The sequence below is a fragment of the Drosophila montana genome, unplaced genomic scaffold (assembly GCF_035044405.1).
Source record: "Drosophila montana isolate Dmon_TW-CO22-7 unplaced genomic scaffold, ASM3504440v1 contig_2163_1, whole genome shotgun sequence".
NCBI lineage: Eukaryota > Metazoa > Arthropoda > Insecta > Diptera > Drosophilidae > Drosophila > Drosophila montana.
Genome location: NW_026997064.1, coordinates 128212 through 149990, shown reverse-complemented (window position 1 = coordinate 149990; position 21779 = coordinate 128212). Strand labels below are relative to the sequence as shown.

Sequence of the window (21779 nt, the reverse complement as noted above, 5' to 3'; positions counted from 1 at the left end):
AGGTCCATATATCCATATACTAATTGGATATCCCAGAGTTAAGTTTATATGTATCCCGGTATTTTACGAGCACACAGTACTTCAACTACAAGATGACTTCGTAGCCAATGCGACCCAGGCACTTGAAAACTATAATATAACAATAACAATGGCACACACCTCATCACTGTCGACCGGTTAGCCGCCATCAACAATACCAAGTATGTGAATCGACGCGAGGACCTAAATAAAATCCCGGGCATAGTGACTTCACTGTTGCTACATATCAATAGCCATGATCCGGAGCTGAGCATGCCACTCCTCAATAGGATGATCGATCACAATCTGCGCATCATCCGGGACCTTCCAGATGGGGTAGCGACGGCCGGGTCGCCCAAGGCCTCTTTTGTGGCCGGTGTTGGACTTTGCCTCATCTTCAGTGGTTCCATCCACCTTTGCCAGAGTCTTAAGACAAGACGAGCTTGAAGCCCGCCACAGGTACATCAACCATTGAGCATGACGCCTACGGACACCAATTACTGGATTCATCGTAGACCCACCTTGATTATTTTTTATACAGAAATTCTAACAATTTGGCTTGTCAATGTACATATGCACACGTTTTCTTTAATAACTTCTGTGTTTCTCAACTGATCTTAATAAAATTTCCAGCAAGTTTTCGATTATCGGATAATCGATAACAAACTTGTACTGCGCGGGCACTAGGAGGACCTACGATTAAAAATTCAATTCAAGCTCTTATAAGTTCAGACATCCTTGCGTTCAGACAAACGGATAGACAGACGGATGGGTAGATCGACTCAACTATTGATACTGACACAAATATATATATACTTTATGTTGTCGGAGATACTTCCTGCTGCCTTTTACAAACATTTGCCCAAAACCATTGTACCCTTCTTAGCCATTGAAAACGAATTCTGGATATAAAAAGGACTTACAAAAAAGGTTTAAAATTAAGGAAGATCCATCCTGCAGACTCTGCCTCGAGTCACCGAGGACAATAATTTGATTTGCTGCATAGTTAGTATCAATGATCACAGTCTCCGCCATATATGACTTGCTTCTGTCAAAAGGTGATAACGAAAAGAATTCTAACGCATTTCGTTATAGACAAAGTTGACCCAATGACCAGACTAAAAGGGGAGGATCAATTCGATAATGCAATCATTTAATCAAAAAGTGATTGTCAAACAGCATTGAATCGTAGGCATTAACACCTTTCCGCCAAACTGGTTCTTTGGCGGTTCTTAGGCTTCGTCCGAAGGCTCCAAATCAGAGTCAAAGGCTGTTTCCAAAAATATTAATCACGGTTCGATTTCGTGTTCTGTGGTTAGTGTAAAAAGCGATCAGGAGAACCCAAAATGGTTATATTGCATTTCGTAACGTACGGTACTGCGCCTGCCCCCGTTTTTGACAATACGGTGTTTAACAAACCTTAGTGAGATTAGCGAGACGTCACACCCAAAAGCTGCCGACGTTATCAGGCACAACTTGCTGATTTACTGACTATTACTGCTTTCGTAGAGAACCTTCAGATGATGAAGTCTGAATGTCCCAAGTACTTCGAAGCGCAGGTTTCGAACTAACCAACTGGTTTTCGAATTCTCCTGACTTCTCCGCAACAAACACAGCCAAGCCGATAACGATCTCGTAGTCTGACACAACCAAAATACTTTCGAGTGATATGGCAGCGGAATGCAGATAGACGATTCATTGATGGGTCTCATATCGAGTAAAGGGAAACATTATTGCACCTGACATCGCGGCTATTTGACCCGCTTGGCCTGTTAAGCCCTTTGATCATCAAAGCAAAAATCCCACTCCAAGAGCACTGGCTTTACAAGTTAGACTGGCATGAATCATCTTTTTGAGTTTGGATAACTGGTAGCAGCATCTAAAACTTTACCTACTTCAACCAAAAGGTATCTTTGGACATCTTAGCTATTAACAGAGGAAACGGTTTTTAAAAATATTCCTTTTTTATTTATTTATTTTTTTTTTTTGGTAAAAAAAAAACATTTATATATTCTAATTTATTAATTAAAATATATTTCAGTATTCAGCTATGCAAAAATAATAATAAGAAATAATGTATATAAAATCGGACGAACAAAAAATGTTCCTTATTCAATACAAAAGATGAATGGTTGCTCTTTTAAGCGCTTGCCACATGAGTATTTGTAATTGTAATTGTAAATTGTAATTGCTCTATTACCGGGTAATACTCTATGTGGCACTTTTTCCCCCTTTTTGGAAAGGAACCGATTTTACATGAAGCTGATGAGGGTATCGCCGTATTTATTGTTCTTTAATGGCATTCTTTATATGCGGCTGGAAGTTCTCCTAACTGAAATAAAAAATTTCTATTTATATTTTCACCTGTTGTTTCTTTGTAAAGAATCCATACGTTTATTTCGATCAAATGGAGGATATTGTAAAACACTTGCATAGACCATCTACTAGACTTACATTTCACGCTATATTTCCTTTGCAATTTGGTCAGTCATATCGACCCCAAATTTTGTACTGTAGTAAAATTTAATTGTTTAGTTGGGAACTGTTTATTAACTTTGATATTTTTGTCGGATTATAGATATTTTGACTGTTTTCAATAAATGCATACCATACTTTATATACCAAAGCTAATTTATCCACTCCTAAATGTTGGCGTCGCTCATGTTATTTTATCAAACGCTAAAATCTTATTTTTTTAATGAAACTATTACGACTCATGGTATTGGAAAAAAATGAGGATCCTCATTTTGTATTCCATAAAACGATGCGTTAACATTGTTTGTTCATAAGCACCACATATAAAATTCCTATTAATGCCTCTAATAAACATCGAGCGAAACATCATTCTTTTCCCAAAAAAAGTTGTGCTTCCAATTCCGTACATTTTATAATGTGTTCCATAATATGGTTGTCAAATAGTAAACAAGTAAGAGGTTCAAGTCGGGAGCTTCCGACTAGGGGATACCCTGAACCCTCATATTCCAACACTAATGCAGCACGCACTACGCGCTCGTTCGCTTTAGTAATAATAAAGATAAATTAAAAAAAAAAAAATAATTCCTTGGCAGGGTTCGAACTCGCAACTGACCGCACTACTTACCGCCGCCTCTACTCAACAGCCACACTAATAAATACTTTTTGATGAGAAAAAAACGAATTAAAATAGCACCAAAACAATACAATCGCAATTGCAAAGCTGTTGATAGAAATCAAAGAAAAAGCGCGTGAATGTGTGTGTGTACGTGTATACAGAAATTCTTGGAATTTGCGCGTGTCACCGCTGATAGGAGAAAATTCAAAACACGTTTTCTTTAATCATTTTTGTGATTCTTAACCGATCTTGATGAAATTGTACTATAGAATATTGTACTATAGAATAAAAAGTCAATTGCATTTAAATTGTGGCTTATATTTGTGGGCAGCATAAATTGTTGTTTTTACTTGATTTATAGCTATGAGGTATTCGCCGGGAGGTGGTGACAGCTAAAAATGAAAGATACTTGGTAAATATATACAATTCTAGAAGCTACAAGTCAAGTTTGGTGACTCTAGCTCTTATTATATACCAAAATTGATCAAAAAACAGGGTTTCAATATCGGTTTTTATTACTTGATTACTTGGAAACGTTGCAAGTTATCGAATATCAGAAGCAAACTCGATCTGCGCGGGCACTAGGAGGACCTATATACCAAATTTCAAGTCTGTTGCTCTTAGAGGTTCTGAGATCCTTGCGTTCATACATACGGACGGACGGACGGATAGCCAGACGGACATGGCTAGATCGACTCGGCCATTGATGATAATCAAAAATATATATATTTTATGGGATCGGATATGCTTCCTACTGCCTGTTTCATACATTCGCACAAATATATTATACCCCTTTTACCAATTTTCAATGGGTTAAGGCTATAAATATGCTGTGCTTTTCTTTTCTCTATATGTTTTCTTTCATAATATTTCTTTCGGTGTCCCCAGTTGGACCATATACATCTTTGAAAATAGTACGAACGTGTGGTCTGCTAGGAGAGGAGCCTGTTTCGACTTTTTTCCCAAATATCACATCAATTGCGATTTCAATAGGCTCGTTGCTTTCTTCTATTTCGTCTTCAAAATCTCCTTCGTTCTCTTTTTGCAATCAAAATAAAGAGCAAAAAAAACTATTTTTAAAAACAGAACATAAAAATTATACCGGGGATTTCCCTTTTTCTTTTATAATTGAAATAGGGATGCCACAATATTAAAATTAAAATTGTGTAATCAAATGGTTATAAAAAAATGACTTTATTAATAAGGAATGTTGTAAACTCTTTAAGGTGTCAAAAGAAAGAGTTTCAGGATGACTACGAGGATTATGATACCAATAAATTAATTGAACAATTATTAAATGAATAGTCAAAATATCAATTTTTAAATAATTATTCGACTACGAAAATATTTTCAAGTTACAAATTTAAAAGGTGACAGTGTTAAGAACTAGCGGGTATTGCCTGGTCAACGGTCTCCGCCAATGCTAGTCTTGTGGTGAGAATCTAGAGGCCGAAATATAAACTTTCGTTAATTGACCCGTATTTTGTATTTAAGAGCGGTAGATTTTGCGGTAATATATTAAATTAATAGGGATAATTTTGCATTTTCCGAAATTATGGTACGCTGATAGGATGGTAAACAAATAACTTTTATACAAGTCTTCCGCCAATTAACCACAGTGTGGAATTTCCAAAAATGCTAACACACATCTTAAATAAATTTTCGAAAAGAACGTTGCAAATGCGCTTACATCCAAAAACTTCGCACATTAAACATTTGGCACGCATTTAGCATCCAAAACGGCCACTTTTTCGAAAAATGGGAAACACGTATTAGATGAATTTTCACAACGATCTTTGAACATGATTTTGAATCCTATCGGATGGTAATAAAAAGTCTTGCATTGAATTGTTTTCCGCTTATTTACCATCGGCGAGTAGAATTACAAAATCGCGGGAACACGTATTTATTACTTCTAATGTAGGGCTTAGAAAATAAGTTTAAAGCTATTCTAACATATCTGAAAACATCGTCCAAAAAATTATAAAAAGTATGAATCACGTTTCATATAAATTTTCATAAAACTTTTTTTAAATGAATTTGTACCTGAATCATCACCCACCAAATCTTTGACCCACATTTCCACCATGGAGGGATGAATTTTCCGAAAATTGCGAGACACCCTTCAAATGAATTTAAACAAAGATTTTTGAAAATGATTTTAAGCCCGATCATAAGCAAAAAGAAAAGTTTATAATACGTTTTTTCCATACTTATGTGAGGAATTTCCCAGAACCCCGTCCTAGCGTGCACCTCCTTCACATATATTAACTACAGTGAAAATGTCAGCTTCCTTGTTCTTACGGTGTTAGGCAGTGCGTTGATAACCAATCAGTCAGTCAGGACAAACAGTTTTATATAGAGATGTCTGTTTACAATGACCGCACTTCAAGTGTTGGAGTTTATTTTCATTTCACGTAATCCCGTCAGTCTTATGTGAGGTTATAATAGCTTGGGTACACAGGCTATTGGAAAACAGATGAAACACTTTTGTTCCCTATTAAAACTTGATGGACTCGTTTTTTGGATATGGTTGATCAAAATGACGTGACAGCATTTTCGTTGTTTTATATAATATATAAATTATATTATGAAGTGTGGCAGATATACAACAGTGCCTGGAGATTGACTGACATATTTCCCCGAAAGTAAACTCAGCAGACTGTTAAGGAGCTCATCAATTCCATCTGGTACACTGTACCCCTCTTTCTTATTGAATCAAATGATTGTTGGCCTGTGAATCGACATTTTGAGTTACCCGATGAGTTAGCGAAGTGAGTTGAGAAGTTCAGCGGCAGCCCTAGATGTCGATTAAGAACTAAAATATCTGCTGTAAAAAGTTGAAACCTTTCAAGCCAAATGAAGCTTCTGAATGCCTTTACGTGTTGTTTTCGTTTTATTCAAAGTTGCAAAGAAATAGGTAAACCCTTTTAATAGAGGTTTCACGTCAAGAGAACTAAAATTTGCGTTCCAACGAGCATTAAACTTATATGGACACATGAATTCAATGAAATTAGAAAATGCAGTAACTAATTGAATTAAGCTCCAAATTTACAAAAATTGAATCCCTTCATTCGTGTAGATACAGAAGATTGGTATGCACTTTCATTGTTGTGAGTTGGGTGTTGAACAACTGCAATGACTTATACTTCTGCTGCAAAAGTAAATCACATAAGATTTAGCATCAAATTGGCGAAAAATAGAGCATGTAAAATATGCCTGCATTGGCGATGTTGTATTGGTTGCTCAAGAGTAAGATTTGTACTCGTTTGAGACAAATAACAAAAAGACAAGTTGAATAGAAATTATATAGACGACCCGCAAGCCTAAAGTAAATGAAAATAATTACTTAGAGTAAGGCATAAATAAGTATTTTGGTTTCAAAAGCATATTATGGAAAAAATATGCAAAATGGTATATAGGCGTTGCGAAATTTCCAAGGAGATCGGAAAAGAAGTTTTAGATTTGGTACATACAGACATTTTTGGTTCAGTGAATAAGTTTTCTGTGAGCTTTGTGAGTTGCTTCGCTATACTTATTGAAGAAAAATCGTGATAAATGTATTTGCTTTTTGAAAACACGTGAAAAATCAATTGAGAAAGTAAGGATATTTTCAGGACGCCGATGATTTAATACCCATGTAGTCATTTTCCTTTTGCAGCTATGTGAGAATAGTATTGAATGAATTTGATAAAAATATCTTGGATAGAAAAAATATTTGCCAAAATAGTTGTGCAAACAAAAACTTAAATTTCGACCGATCTTTCCTTTGGCATTTAGACGAGATAGTGGTCCGATGTTGACATGATTTTAAATGTATAAGAGGAAGCATAGTTATACTAATAATGACCGAGATTGATTAATATATATATTGATAAACATAAATGTTTTCTATACAAAAAACTACTTATGGTCGACCATTCCTGTACGTACTACTTGCAACAGAAAGACAGTCCTATGCAACGTTTCAAGACGAAAAACTGGTTCGTATAGAAACGTTGACCGTACTTGATTTATAGCCTTTGATGTGGACCACGTAAGACACTAGAGTAACCTAACAGAGTTTTCGAACATAGCAGAGGAAACAGAAAAGTGGTCCGAGTTATTTCCCCAATCCCACATTCGAAAGCTGTTAGATGTTGATCACATTAGAAATCTGTTTTCCATATTGAAGGCACAACACTCAAGGTCGTGGCGGGTAAACTAGATGCCACAGATTTGGAAAAAACTAGAATTAAATAATCAAAACTAGTTGAATCAAACTGTAGACAGGAAACAATAACTACAAAGATAGAGAAACAGATAAATCAGCCAACCGACACTGTTAACCGGATAATTAAAGCAAGGAAAAATCAACTTATTGAAAACCCACACGAGGCATTATTAGCCAGAAATAAAATGTTAATAACATAAATTCAAAATAATAAACAATACCATATTCAATGATAATGATTTGAAGTCCGTACTTATTGAGCATCCCACAGAAGTTCCCATAGTAAGCCTGATTGAGGCATATAACATAAAGGTACTCCAGTCCGAAAATATTATCCATATACTAATTGGATATCCCAGAGTTAAGTTTATATGTATCCCGGTATTTTACGAGCACGCAGTACTTCAATTACAAGATGACTTCGTAGCCGAATGCGACCCAGGCACTGAAAACTACCATATAACAATAACAATGGCACACACCGCATCACTGTCGACCGGCTAGCCGCCATCAACAATACCAAGTATGCTACAGAATAAAAATTAATTGCATTTAAATTGTAATTTATATTTGTGGGCAGCAAAAATTGTTGTTTTTACTTGATTTATAGCTATGAGGTATTCGCCGGGAGGTGGTGACAGCTAAAAATGAAAGATACTTGTAAATATATACAATTCTAGAAGCTACAAGTCAAGTTTGGTGACTCTAGCTCTTATTATATACCAAAATTGATCAAAAAACAGGGTTTCAATATCGGTTTTTATTACTTGATTACTTGGAAACGTTGCAAGTTATCGAATATCAGAAGCAAACTCGATCTGCGCGGGCACTAGGAGGACCTACATACCAAATTTCAAGTCTGTTGCTCTTAGAGGTTCTGAGATCCTTGCGTTCATACATACGGACGGACGGACGGATAGCCAGACGGACATGGCTAGATCGACTCGGCCATTGATGATAATCAAGAATATATATATTTTATGGGATCGGATATGCTTCCTTCTGCCTGTTTCATACATTTGCACAAATATATTATACCCCTTTTACCAATTTTCAATGGGTTAAGGCTATAAATATGCTGTGCTTTTCTTTTCTTTATATTTTTTCATTCATAATATTTCTTTTGGTGTCCCCAGTTGGACCAGATACACCTTTGAAAATAGTACGAAGGTGTGGTCTGCTAGGAGAGGAGCCTGTTTCGACTTTTTTTTCCCAAATATCACATCAATTGCGATTTCAATATGCTCGTTGTTTTCTTCTTTTTCGTCTTCAGAATCTCCTTCGTTCTTTTTGGTAATCAAAATAAAGAGCAAAAAAAACTATTTTTAAAAACAGAACATAAAATTTATACCGGGGATTTCCCTTTTTCTTTTATAATTGAAATAGGGATGCCACATTATTAAAATTAAAATTGTGTAATCAAATCAATCAAAAAAAAGACTTTATTAATAAGGAATGTTGTAAACTCTTTAAGGTGTCATAAGACAGAGTTTCAGGATGGAGGATTAGGATACCACTAAATTAATTGAACAATTATTAAATGAATTGTCAAAAAATCAATTTTTTAATAACTATTCGACTAAGAAAATAATTTCAAGTTACAAATTTAAAAGGTGACAGTGTTAAGAACTAGCGGGTATTGCCTGGTCAACGGTCTCCGCCAATACTAGTCTTGTGGTGAGAATCTAGAGGCCGAAAAATAAACTTTCGTTAATTGCCCCGCATTTTGCATCTAAGAGCGGTAGATTTTGCGTAAATATATTAAATGAATAGGGATAATTTTGCATTTTGCGAAATGATGGTAAGCCGATAGAATGGTAAACTAATAACTTTTATACAAGTCTTCCGCCAGTTAACCAGTGTGGAATTTCCAAAAATGCTGAAACACGTATTAAATAAGTTTTTTAAAAGAACGTTGCAAATGCGCTAACATTCAAAAACTTCGCACATTAAACATTTGACACGCATTTAGCATCCAAACCGTCCACTTTTGCGAAAAATGGGAAACACGTATTAGATGAATTTTCACAACAATCTTTGAACATGATTTTGAATCCTATCGGATGGTAATAAAAAGTCTTGCATTGAATTGTTTTCCGCTTATTTACCATCGGCGAGGAGAATTACAAAATCGCGGGAACACGTATTTATTACTTCTAATGTAGGGCTTAGAAAATAAGTTTGAAGCTATTCTAACATATCTACAAACATCGTCCAAAAATTATTTATCCTCATTTTCCACCGAGGAAGCTTGTATTCCGTAAAAAGTATGAATCAAGTTTCATATCAATTTTCATAAAACTTTTTTTAAATGAATTTGTACTTGAATCATCACCCACCAAATCTTTGACCCACATTTCCACCAAGGAGGGATGAATTTTCCGAAAAGTGCGAGACACCCTTCTGTAAGATCGACAACCAATCGAATGTAATTTTAAATGTATCAATGTAACCATATTATAGGATGAGATAATAAGCAACTTAGTGCAATATGCCTGAAGTATCGATACGGAACGGACGAGAATCGTAAAAATAAAGCCAACGGCCGTTTGTATTTTACACTTCAAATGAATTTAAACAAAGATTTTTGAAAATGATTTTAAGCCCGATCATAAGCAAAAAGAAAAGTTTATAATACGTTTTTTCCATACTTATGTGAGGAATTTCCCAGAACCCCGTCCTAGCGTGCACCTCCATCACATATATTAACTACAGTGAAAATGTCAGCTTCCTTGTTCTTACGGTTTTGGGCAGTGCGTTGATAACCAGTCAGTCAGTCAGGACAAACAGTTTTATATAGAGATGTCTGTTTACAATGACGGCACTTCAAGTGTTGGAGTTTATTTTCATTTTACGTAATCCCGTCATTCCTATCGGTCCAAAATTTATATTTTTCGGAAAATTACTCACGATCTTACGTGAAGTTTGAATATCTTGGGTACACAGGCTCTTGGAAAGCAGATGAAACCATTTGTTCCCTATTAAAACTTGATGGACTCGTGTTTTAGATATGGCTGATCCAAATGACGTGACAGCATTTTCGTTGTTTTATATATTATATAAATTATATTATGAAGTGTTGCAGATATACAACAGTGCCTGGAGATTGGCTGACATATTTCCCCGAAAGTAAACTCAGCAGACAGTTGAGGAGCTCATCAATTCCATCTGGTACACTGTACCCCTCTTATTGAATCAGATGATTGTTGGCCTGTGAATCGATATTTTGAGTTACCCGCTGAGTTAGCGAAGTGAGTTAGAAGTGCAGCGGCAGCCCTAGATGTCGATTAAGAACTAAATTATCTGCTGTAAAAAGTTGAAACCTTTCAAGCCAAATGAAGCTTCTGAATGCCTTTACGTGGTGTTTTCGTTTTACTTAAAGTTGCAGAGAAATAGGCAAACCCTTTAATAGAGGTTTCACGTCAAGAGAACTAAAATTTGCGTTCCAACGAGCATTAAACTTATATGGACACATGAATTCAATGAAATTAGAAAATGCAGTAACTAATTGAATTAAGCTCCAAATTTACAAAAATTGAATCCCTTTATTCATGTAGATACAGAAGATTGGTATGCACTTTCACTTTGTTGTGAGTTGGGTGTTGAACACCTGCAACGCAACTTATACTTCTGCTGCAAAAGTAAATCACATAAGATTTAGCATCAAAAATAGGCGAAAAATAGAGCATGTAAAATATGCCTGCATTGGCGATGTTGTATTGGTTGCTCAAGAGTAAGATTTGTACTCGTTTGAGACAAATAACAAAAAGACAAGTTGAATAGAAATTATATAGACGACCCCTAATCGTTTCGGGCATTAGAATTCCGCAAGCCTAAAGTAAATGAAAATAATTACTTAGAGTAAGGCATAAATCAGTATTTTGGTTCCAAAAGCATTTATGGAAAAAATGTGCAAAATGTTATATAGGCGTTGCGAAATTTCCAAGGAGATCGGAAAAGAAGTTCTAGATTTTGTACATACAGACATTTTTGGTTCAGTGAATAAGTTTTCTGTGAGCTTTGTGAGTTGCTTCGCTATACTTATTGAAGAAAAATCGTGATAAATTTATGTGCTTTTTGAAAACACGTGAAAAGTCAATTAAGAAAGTAAGGATATTTTCAGCCGGTCGACGATTTAATACCCTTGTAGACATATTCTTTTTGCAGCTATGTGAGAATAGTATTGAATGAATTTGATAAAAGTATCTTGGATAGAAAAAATATTTGCCATATTTACTGTTCGACTGATGTTTCTAAAGACAGCTATTTGATATAGTGGTGAGATTTTAAGATTTTGTATATATATGAGGATCATAGTGAAACTAATAAATGCCGATTTGGGTCAAGATATCTTGAAAAGCAAAATAGTTGTTTAAACAAAAACTTAATTTTCGACCGATCGTTCCTATGGCAGCTATATGGTATAATAGTCCGATGCTAAACAAATTTGGTATATAAATAAATAAATACCGATTTGAATCAAGATAAGCAAAACAGTGTTCCGTACAGGAACCTACTTTTCGACCGATCTTTTCTTTGGCAGCTAGACGAGTGCCTGCAACAGAAGACAGGCCTATGCAACGTTTCAAGACGAAAAACTGGTTCGTATAGAAACAGAAAGACGGACATGGATGAGTAAACTCGTCTTTTGATGCTTATCTAGAATATATGTATATGCTTTATGGGGTTATTGATGTTTCCACAGTGGAAAATTCCCACCCAAGGGCGAGGTGCGAGATGGTTGGCTACTCAAAAACAGCGTTCTATAATCCAATTACACGGAAGGTAAGTAAAGCGTAAGAAGTAATACTGAATGAAGATACATTTACAGATAGCAGCGTGGAGGCCAATGACTTGGCAGGTAATACTGACGTATAACTGGTAGGAATCGAATCTGACCGAGATGTGCCTGCCCAACCTCCAAAAATGGTTATAAGCTCAAAATTCTGGAAGCTGCATTCTGCAGACTTTGCCTTGAGAATAATGAGACGACATAGCAAACTACGACTACAGAATCGGTATAGCAGATTCTGCTAGGACTTTTATACCAGGACAACATGAATATTTCTGCAATCGATAAAACTGAGAACCAAATTAAAACCAGCTTCAAATAATAATATTTGGTGCAGAAGCTGTTTTTCTACATGCTGAAGATCAGCGTTGATCGAAGTATTGCTATTTAGATGTATAAATCAAATATATATATTTCGCGAAACAATTTCAGGCATCACTGTAAGCGTCATATCTCTTTTCATTGTATTTTTAAGTCTTTTTGAAACTTTAACTTTTTTTGCAGTAAGAAATTTTGTTTACAATTAAGCTTGTGACTGACCGCCAATAGAAAGTTGCCGTTTTAATTGTATTTTCTGATGCATTAAAAAAAGGTTTGGCACGCCGCCCATGTAGACATATGCGCCTAACGGTTTTTCAGATAAGTAACAATTGCAGAGTTTGGTGAAAATATTTCGAGAAACAAAAAAGTTCTATGAAAAAATGTATTACATCAGAGCTACATCATATTTTAGAAGTCCGATGTTGATATTTGTTTCACATGTGTGGGGTACAGAATAGTTCGCACATTCTATATTCCAGTTTGGTCACGCTATCTTGATAATGTTTTTTCATATAAGAACTTATTTTAATTTTCTATGGCAGCTTTATAATATACTGGTAAGGTGTCGATAAGATTACTGTTTTTTGTTATAATAAATACATATGACAATTTATAAGGAATTACCTCTACCCAAAATGGCTCCACAGTCTTAGGACACCTCTCGTAAATACCAATTCCATGAGAAAAGTCAATGACCTCGTCGTCTGTCCCATGAATAACCAAAACTGGAGACTTTACTTTAGCAACCTTATCAATACTGTTATGAAAATTACAAACTTGAAATACTTGTAAATTTTTTAATATTGTTCCACTTACCTCGGAAAAGCATCAAAAAACCAAGTTCTTTTAGTGTTTCTAAAAACGACTCTAAGGCCCGACATTAATGGCGAATGAAGTATAACTGCACCAACTTCGTGACGGGCTGCTAGATCGACAGTTGGAACTGTTCCAATACTTTGGCCATATAATATGATGGTTTCTGGACTAATGTTTAACCTTTGAAAAGACTCTTGATAAAAAATGTTTCTTTTTAGGCCCGTTTTCGTATATATTACCTTGTTCGCATTGCTTGCCATGCAGCTTCGATATCCGCATACAAATTTTTTTCGGATGGTTTGCCACCACTCATGCCATATCCCGAATAATCATAACCAAATATATTACAATTTATTTGTGACCCAAGAGTTAGATAAAAGCTACTCATCTGTCCCAAATCAACTGCGTTTCCATGAGAAAAGAGGAGAGTATATTTTGCATTTTTGCTACATCGGACATATGTGCATGTGATCAAGTTGCCACGCGATGTACGGGTAAAAAATGACTCAATTTTAGATTTTTCACGTTCAGAGTATTGCCATTCAGCACGATCATTGAGCTGTAAATTGTATTTATTATTTGTGTCATCAGCAGGAGTTAATTTGTATGTTGGCTCAGGTGGCTGAAAAGCAAGTTTGGCAGCTATTGGTCCAGGACAGGGTGGGCAGCAGAACATGCAGCACAGTTCGCTAATGCTAAACATAATCAATGTCTATTGCAAACAAAGGAATGTTAAGTTCTGAATTATACTTCACTTCACTTCTGCTTAACTTAGAATAACTAACTATTGGTATATTTAAAATATTTTATATTTGAAGATTGAATAATTTAATTAAACAATTAAAATATTTATCATATTTAAAACTTTGAAATGCAAGCCTTAGAAAATAAACATTCTCATTTGCAATTTTAGTTTAATCACTCTCACTTCAATTACAAAGTGAAATGGCCGTACACATATAACACATATATGCAAATTGTGACGCTCCCGTTCCATTAAGTTGAATAAACACTATATTATCGATTTGTCTGACATCAAAATATCGAATAAATTATACTTATAGAACGTTTCAACTTCCACAACGTTTGGTGTTAACGTCCAAGCCTATCGATAAGCTTCAAAAGTACGTTTACTAGCGTTCAACGTACACTACTATCACTAACCATACAGTGCATAGACATGTCAGACAGTAAAATAATCGTATCCCGATAAATCGTCATCGAGGGAACCCCAAGGGTGCCTGTGCCCAGATAGAGTAATAGCACTAACCATACAATGCATAGACTTGTCAAATGTCAAAATAATCGGATACCGATAAATCGTCAACGACTGAGCCCCATGGGTGACCGCGACCATTTTAGTGTGCCCAGACAAAGTAAGACTGCTGAGAGTGGCAGCCGAACGCCGGCCTCGACAGCCGAACGTTCAGTATGAAGCCGCATCCCGCTCAGCGCACAACGTTGCTGCGGCTGATGCTGTTTTGTAATATATGTATCTTTTCAGCCCAAATACATACATATGTGTATATGCGTGTGCAGAGTGCCCCTCGCTCACACTTATTGCTTTGCGCACTTGTGTGCATCTCCTTCTCCCTGCATAGCTTCTCAAAAACCCCGAGATCTACAAACATACATACATATGTTTGTGTTGTGTGGGTGTGCGCACAAGTAGATCGCGGCGTTTGTCGCAAGCCAGAGATTTTTTCTTCAATTGTGTGCCCTTTGTGCCTGTGGTGGCAAAAGGCACACACATTCAAATGCTCTATCATGTATTTCTTCGTTCAGTCAGGCATAATGAGAAGAATCTGATATATTTATATTTATTAAAAACTTAAATGACCTAAATAATATATTTATATATTATATTTTAATTTTTTTGTTTACTGTGGGGACCAATTTTGCTTAAATTTAAAAAAAAAACTAAGTCGTATTTCTGCAAGGGTAATTCTTCGTCGGCTTGTCGAATAATTTAAGAAAAGACCAAACATTGAAAATGTTCAAATTTTTCGACTTGCTACTTGTGCACACGCACACTCTTTCGAGTAAGCAGTTGGGTGACATTATTAAAGGGTTTGGCCTGTTCATGTGCAAAACTCCTATTTTCCATGCTTGTTGTAAGGATAAGGGTACCTGAACGTTGGCATGTGTGCATAATAACTTTTTGGGCCTGCCAAGCACACATACTTACACACTTTTCTATATGGATGGAAGCATTTATGCGTTTGTGTGCGTGTTGGTTGCCTGCCTGCCTCTGCCCGAAGCAAATTTTACCAAATTTGAAGTTTTTGGCATTTCTGAATTTCGAGCTCTACACACACACACACACACACACACACAAATGTGTGCGAATGAGCCGATCAAGGGTTTGTCGTGAGACAGAGATATTTTCATCAATGGGTGCGTAAATTTGGGCGACGGTGGGCTTGCGGCCGCGTAAGGCACAAATGTGTGAACAAATGGACAAATGGATGCAGACGCATGCTGGACATTCTGATCGTTTATTGCCTGCCATAACACCCTTTAACCCAAAATGTTTACTATGTCAAAAAATAAATAAAAAGATCACTTGCATTTTTTCCATATCAAAGTGCAAACGAGCGGCAAGTGCGGTTCACCTGTTTTCGTTGCCTGTTCACACATGTGGGCCTTACGCGGCCGCAAGCCCACCGTCGCCCAAATTTACGCACCCATTGATGAAAATATCTCTGTCTCACGACAAACCCTTGATCGGCTCATTCGCACACATTTGTGTGTGTGTGTGTGTGTGTGTGTGTGTAGAGCTCGAAATTCAGAAATGCCAAAAACTTCAAATTTGGTAAAATTTGCTTCGGGCAGAGGCAGGCAGGCAACCAACACGCACACAAACGCATAAATGCTTCCATCCATATAGAAAAGTGTGTAAGTATGTGTGCTTGGCAGGCCCAAAAAGTTATTATGCACACATGCCAACGTTCAGGTACCCTTATCCTTACAACAAGCATGGAAAATAGGAGTTTTGCACATGAACAGGCCAAACCCTTTAATAATGTCACCCAACTGCTTACTCGAAAGAGTGTGCGTGTGCACAAGTAGCAAGTCGAAAAATTTGAACATTTTCAATGTTTGGTCTTTTCTTAAATTATTCGACAAGCCGACGAAGAATTACCCTTGCAGAAATACGACTTAGTTTTTTTTTTAAATTTAAGCAAAATTGGTCCCCACAGTAAACAAAAAAATTAAAATATAATATATAAATATATTATTTAGGTCATTTAAGTTTTTAATAAATATAAATATATCAGATTCTTCTCATTATGCCTGACTGAACGAAGAAATACATGATAGAGCATTTGAATGTGTGTGCCTTTTGCCACCACAGGCACAAAGGGCACACAATTGAAGAAAAAATCTCTGGCTTGCGACAAACGCCGCGATCTACTTGTGCGCACACCCACACAACACAAACATATGTATGTTTGTAGATCTCGGGGTTTTTGAGAAGCTATGCAGGGAGAAGGAGATGCACACAAGTGCGCAAAGCAATAAGTGTGAGCGAGGGGCACTCTGCACACGCATATACACATATGTATGTATTTGGGCTGAAAAGATACATATATTACAAAACAGCATCAGCCGCAGCAACGTTGTGCGCTGAGCGGGATGCGGCTTCATACTGAACGTTCGGCTGTCGAGGCCGGCGTTCGGCTGCCACTCTCAGCAGTCTTACTTTGTCTGGGCACACTAAAATGGTCGCGGTCACCCATGGGGCTCAGTCGTTGACGATTTATCGGTATCCGATTATTTTGACATTTGACAAGTCTATGCATTGTATGGTTAGTGGTAATAGCCTTTCTCCACTGGGCTTAAAAATGTCACATTTTCAAGTTTTACATATTGGTGTTCCACCGGTTTTCGGTAACATGTGAGTGGCAAAAGTACTGTTTCTTTAAATAAACAGCTGATCGAGTTGCTTTAATTTACATAAGCGACGCACAGATTTCCTTCCAAAAGTCAAATAATACGGCCCCGAAGTAGGGGCTCTGTTTAATTGACTCTTTGCGAGATTTGGCCAACTTTAAATGTTAAAAACGGTGGTATTAATATTTTAAAATTATAATTTAAAGTTACCGCTTGCCTTCGTTGCAATATCAGCTGGTTTATGTTTACATTTTTCACAACATCGATAGAAATCTCGATTAATCATCGCAAAATACACGAAAAGTTCGGGGCGAATTTACACATTTTTAAAATATGAGACATTTTTAAAAATGTGTGAAATGTGTTTTCTTATGGGGAAACGTATAGGCCGCAATTTACACATCTTGCAAAAATGTGACATTTTCAGAAATGTGTTCAGTGGGCAGAGGCTATAAGACTGCTGAGAGTGGCAGCCAAACGTTCGGCCTCAAAAGCCGATCAGTATGAAGCCGCGTCTCGCTCAGAGCACAACGTCGCTGCGGTTGATGCTATTTCTTAATATATGTATGTTAGTTTTGAATCCTTATAGCCCAAAAACATATGTGTGTATGCATGTGCAGAGTTTCACTCGCTCCCACTCATTGCTATGCGCGCTTTTGTGCATCTCTTTCTCCCTGCATAGCTTCTCAAAAACCCCGGGATCTACAAACATACATATGTTTGTGTTGTGTGGATGTGGGCACAAGTAGATCACGGCGTTTGTCGCGAGCCAGAGATATTTTCTTCGATTGTGTGCCTTTTGTGCCTGTGGTAGCAAAAGGCACACACATTCAAATGCTCTATCATGTATTTCTTGGTCCAGTCAGGCATAATGAGAAGAATCTGATTTTTTTTTATATAATAAAACCTTCAATGACCCAAATGAAATATTTATAATTTATATTCTAATATTATTGTTTATTGTGGGGACCTAGTTTGCTTAAAATAAAAAAAAAACTAAGTAGTATTTCTGCAAGGGTGGTTCATCGTCGGCTTGTCGAACAATTATAAGAAAAGACCAAAAATTTAAAATGTTCAATTTTTGCGATTTGCTACTTGTGCACACGCACACTCTTTCGAGTAAGCAGTTGGGTAACATTATTAAAGGGTTTGGCCTGTTTATGTGCAAAATTTCTATTTCCATGCTTGTTGTAAGGGTAAGGGTACCTGAACGTTGGCCTGTGTCAATGATAACTTTTTGGGTCGGCCAAGCACACACACTTACACACTTTTCTATATGGATGGAAGCAATTATGCGTTTGTGTGAGTGTTGGTTGCCTGCCTGATCGATGCAAATTTGACAAGATTTGCAGTTTTTGGGATTTCTGGTTTTCGAGTTCTACACACACACAAATGTGTGCGAATGAGCCGATCAAGGGTTTGTCTCGAGACAGAGATATTTTCATAATTGGGTGCATAATTATCATGCACACATGCCAACGTTCAGGTACCCTTACCCTTACAACCAGCATGGAAAATAGGAGGAGAACAGGCACATGGTCTTTTCCTAGAACTTTTCGCCAAGCCGACGAAGAATTACCCTTGAAGAAATATGACTTCGTCTTTTTGTTATTTTAAGCAAAGTAGGTCCCCATAGTAAACAAACAAATTAGAATATAAAATATAAATATTTCATTTGGGTCATTGAAGGTTTTATTAAATAAAAATATATCAGATTCTTCACATAATGCCTGTCTGGACCAAGAAATACATGATAAAGGATTTGAATGTGTGTGCCTTTTGCTGCCACAGGCACAAATCAATGAGTGGGAGCGCGGCAAACTCTGTACAGCGACGTTATGCGCTGAGCGAGACGCGGCTTCATACTGATCGGCTTTTGAGGCCGGACGTTCGACTGTCACTCTCAGCAATCTTATTTTATCAGGGCATGTTTGACCTGTTTGACATGTCTATGCATAGGGTTGGTGCTACTATTTAAAGTTAAATCTTCTCTGTCGCGTGCCAAACGAAGGTGGAGTTGCAGTTTGAACACTGAAGGGTGCACGCCTGGCCCCTGGCCATGTTACTCCGATGTTTATAGAGACAGCGTAATGCAAAACATGCTAGTGCAAGTGTTTTATTCTGAACGGATTACATAGGTTAGAACTTAGATATATATTTCCTCAGAATCTTACCGCAGTCTTCCCTCCTACGGCCTTCTAGCTCACGACAATAATGAGCTTAACATTTAAGTAATGGCGGCAACAAGCCAAATACAATGTGCCAGTACATTCAGAGGGCAAAAATACCTACTTTCAGAGTATACTTAATACTAAACAATCGATAACTTAATTCGTCCCGCAACATCCCCGCCCCCGTGAAGGCCCTGCTTCGTTCACATCCAATATGGCTAGTTAAGCCACGGGACGAGTCATCAGTCACACTCGATTGCCGACCGCCGCGCGCACGCTGGCGCGTCAAGGCACTCCATCTGGTCGAAGTTAGAGCTCCTCCATTATGCCCCTTCGCCACTCCCTGCGTGGCACAGCTGGGGCACATATAAACACCACATCACCAAGGTGTATCGGCTCAACGCAACTCACTGACATTGACTTTGAACAAGATTGACAATAATCCCAGAATTGCAAGGTGGGCGTTAGAGCTACAAGAAATTGATTATGAAATAGTACATAGAGCAGGTAAGCAAATGCAACACGTTGATGCATTGTCGAGATGTCATAATACGATTATGATAACGGAAGCAAATAACTTGGAAACCAGTTTAGTAATATGTCAAACAAGAGACGAGAAAACAAAGGGTATTGGAAAATTTTTAGAGGTAGGAGAGCTTAAATTGTTTGAAATCAGAAATGTAGTAATATACAGAAAGACGAATGAGAAAAGACTACTTTTCTATGTACCAGAAGGGGTGGAGGACCACCTGTTATATAAATACCATGACGAACTTGGGCGCATTGGTAGGGACAAGATGTTAGACGCAATAGGAAAAACTTACTGGTTCCCGAACATGAAAAGGAAAGTATTAACTCACATTGAAAACTGTTTAAAGTGCATAGTATTTTCACCTAAAACAGGAAAAGGAGATGGGCTATTGCACAGCATACCAAAAGGCAGCAAACCTTTTGACTAAGTCCATATAGATCATTTCGGACCGGTATTAATAGAAGTTTGGGACCATATAGATCATTTCGGACCGGTTGACAACAGCAGAGCAAAGAAATATATATTCGCAGTTGTAGATGGTTTCACAAAATTCGTGAGATTATATACAACACAGACAACAAACAGCAAGGAAGTCATTGGAGCATTGAAGGATTATTTTCGTTCTTACAGTAGGCCAAACTGCACAATATCTGATCGGGGAAGCTGTTTCACATCAACCGAATTTGAGGAATTCTTAGATGAATCAAACGTAAAACATATCAAGATAGCAATGGGCTCGCCGCAAGCCAATGGACAAGTCGAGCGTATTAATAGAAGTTTGATTGCAAAACTTACCGAACCTGAAAACGGACAGCCCTGGGACATTATCATCGAAAATAATAACACTCAGCATAGTAGCACCAAGCATTTTCCTAGCACAATGTTATTTGGGTTAGCACAAAAAGAAAAATTATTGAAAAAGCGGTAACCAAACTATTAGACGCAGTAGGCGAGAGAAATTTAGAAGATATTAGACATAAAGCGCAGCACAACCAATCAATAGCGCAGGCGAGAAACGAAAATTATTATAACAATAAGCGGAAAGTTCCGGACATATACAAGGCTGGAGATTTCGTTATGGTAAAAAATTTCGATAGCACTGCAGGAGTTTCCAGAAAGCTAATACCTTAAAATAAGGGCCCCTATATAATAGACAAGGTGTTAAAAAATGATAGTTTCTTGCTGAAAGACATTGAGGTTTTTCAGTTATCTCGAAGTCCTTATAAAGGCGTTTGGAGTGCTCAGAACATAAGACATTGGATAAAAAATTGAATATGTGAAACACGAAATAGTTTAAGTAGTATAAAATAAATAAACTCGAATGCTAGTTTAAGAAGCCAATGACGCAAACCTGTAAACATATGTGTAATTTAAGGATATATACAATTGTAACCTATATTTAAAAATATTTCGCTGAGATCGAGGACAATCTCAAGGTCAGGATGTAGCAGGCAGCTAGTAAACAGTAAAGCTGCACCTCCTATCGATAGCTAGTGTTAAGCATTGTTCGATAACTAGTGTTAAGCATTGTTCGAGAACTAAGAAAAGAGTGTTAGACAATCATAGTAGGTCTGAGAGTCAGTCTTTAGCAGAGAAGCGAATAAAGAGGACGTGGTTTTGACCTGCAGTAATAAAAGACTTTCAAATTAAAACGGCTCCTACAGTATTTTTGTCGAAATTTCTTATTTAGTTCACAGCGCAGTGATTCGTTTTTTTTGTTTCGTTTGTTCAGCGCAGCCTGGCAATGTAAACGACAAATTTTATTTGGTCCAAAACTTTAGTTGGTACGGCGTTGTCTTTTTTATACCCTGAACCCATTGAACGTTGAAAAAGGGTATAATGTATTTGGGCAAATGTATGTAACAGGCAGAAGGAAGCATCTCCGACCCCATAAAGTATATATATTCTTGATCAGCATCAACAGCCGA

General features: G+C 37.0%; 1 protein-coding gene across 2 annotated transcripts in view; it reads right to left on the bottom strand.

Moving 5' to 3' along the window:
• The window catches only part of LOC135427268 (alpha/beta hydrolase domain-containing protein 17B-like), a 54555-nt gene extending 40434 nt beyond the window's left edge, over positions 1 to 14121 (bottom strand). Inside the window, exons 1-3 of one of the 2 annotated variants that reach the window (XM_064680680.1) lie at positions 13491 to 14121; positions 13252 to 13431; positions 13060 to 13192 (exon numbers count right to left, since the gene is read on the bottom strand). In XM_064680680.1, the coding sequence (XP_064536750.1) occupies positions 13060 to 13192; positions 13252 to 13431; positions 13491 to 13954 (777 nt within the window). In that variant the 5' untranslated portion in view covers positions 13955 to 14121. Of the gene's footprint in view, positions 1 to 13059; positions 13195 to 13251; positions 13432 to 13490 lie in introns of those variants that run through there. The other variant, XM_064680679.1, reaches the window with a different exon arrangement.
• Positions 14122 to 21779: the final 7658 nt, after the last annotated feature.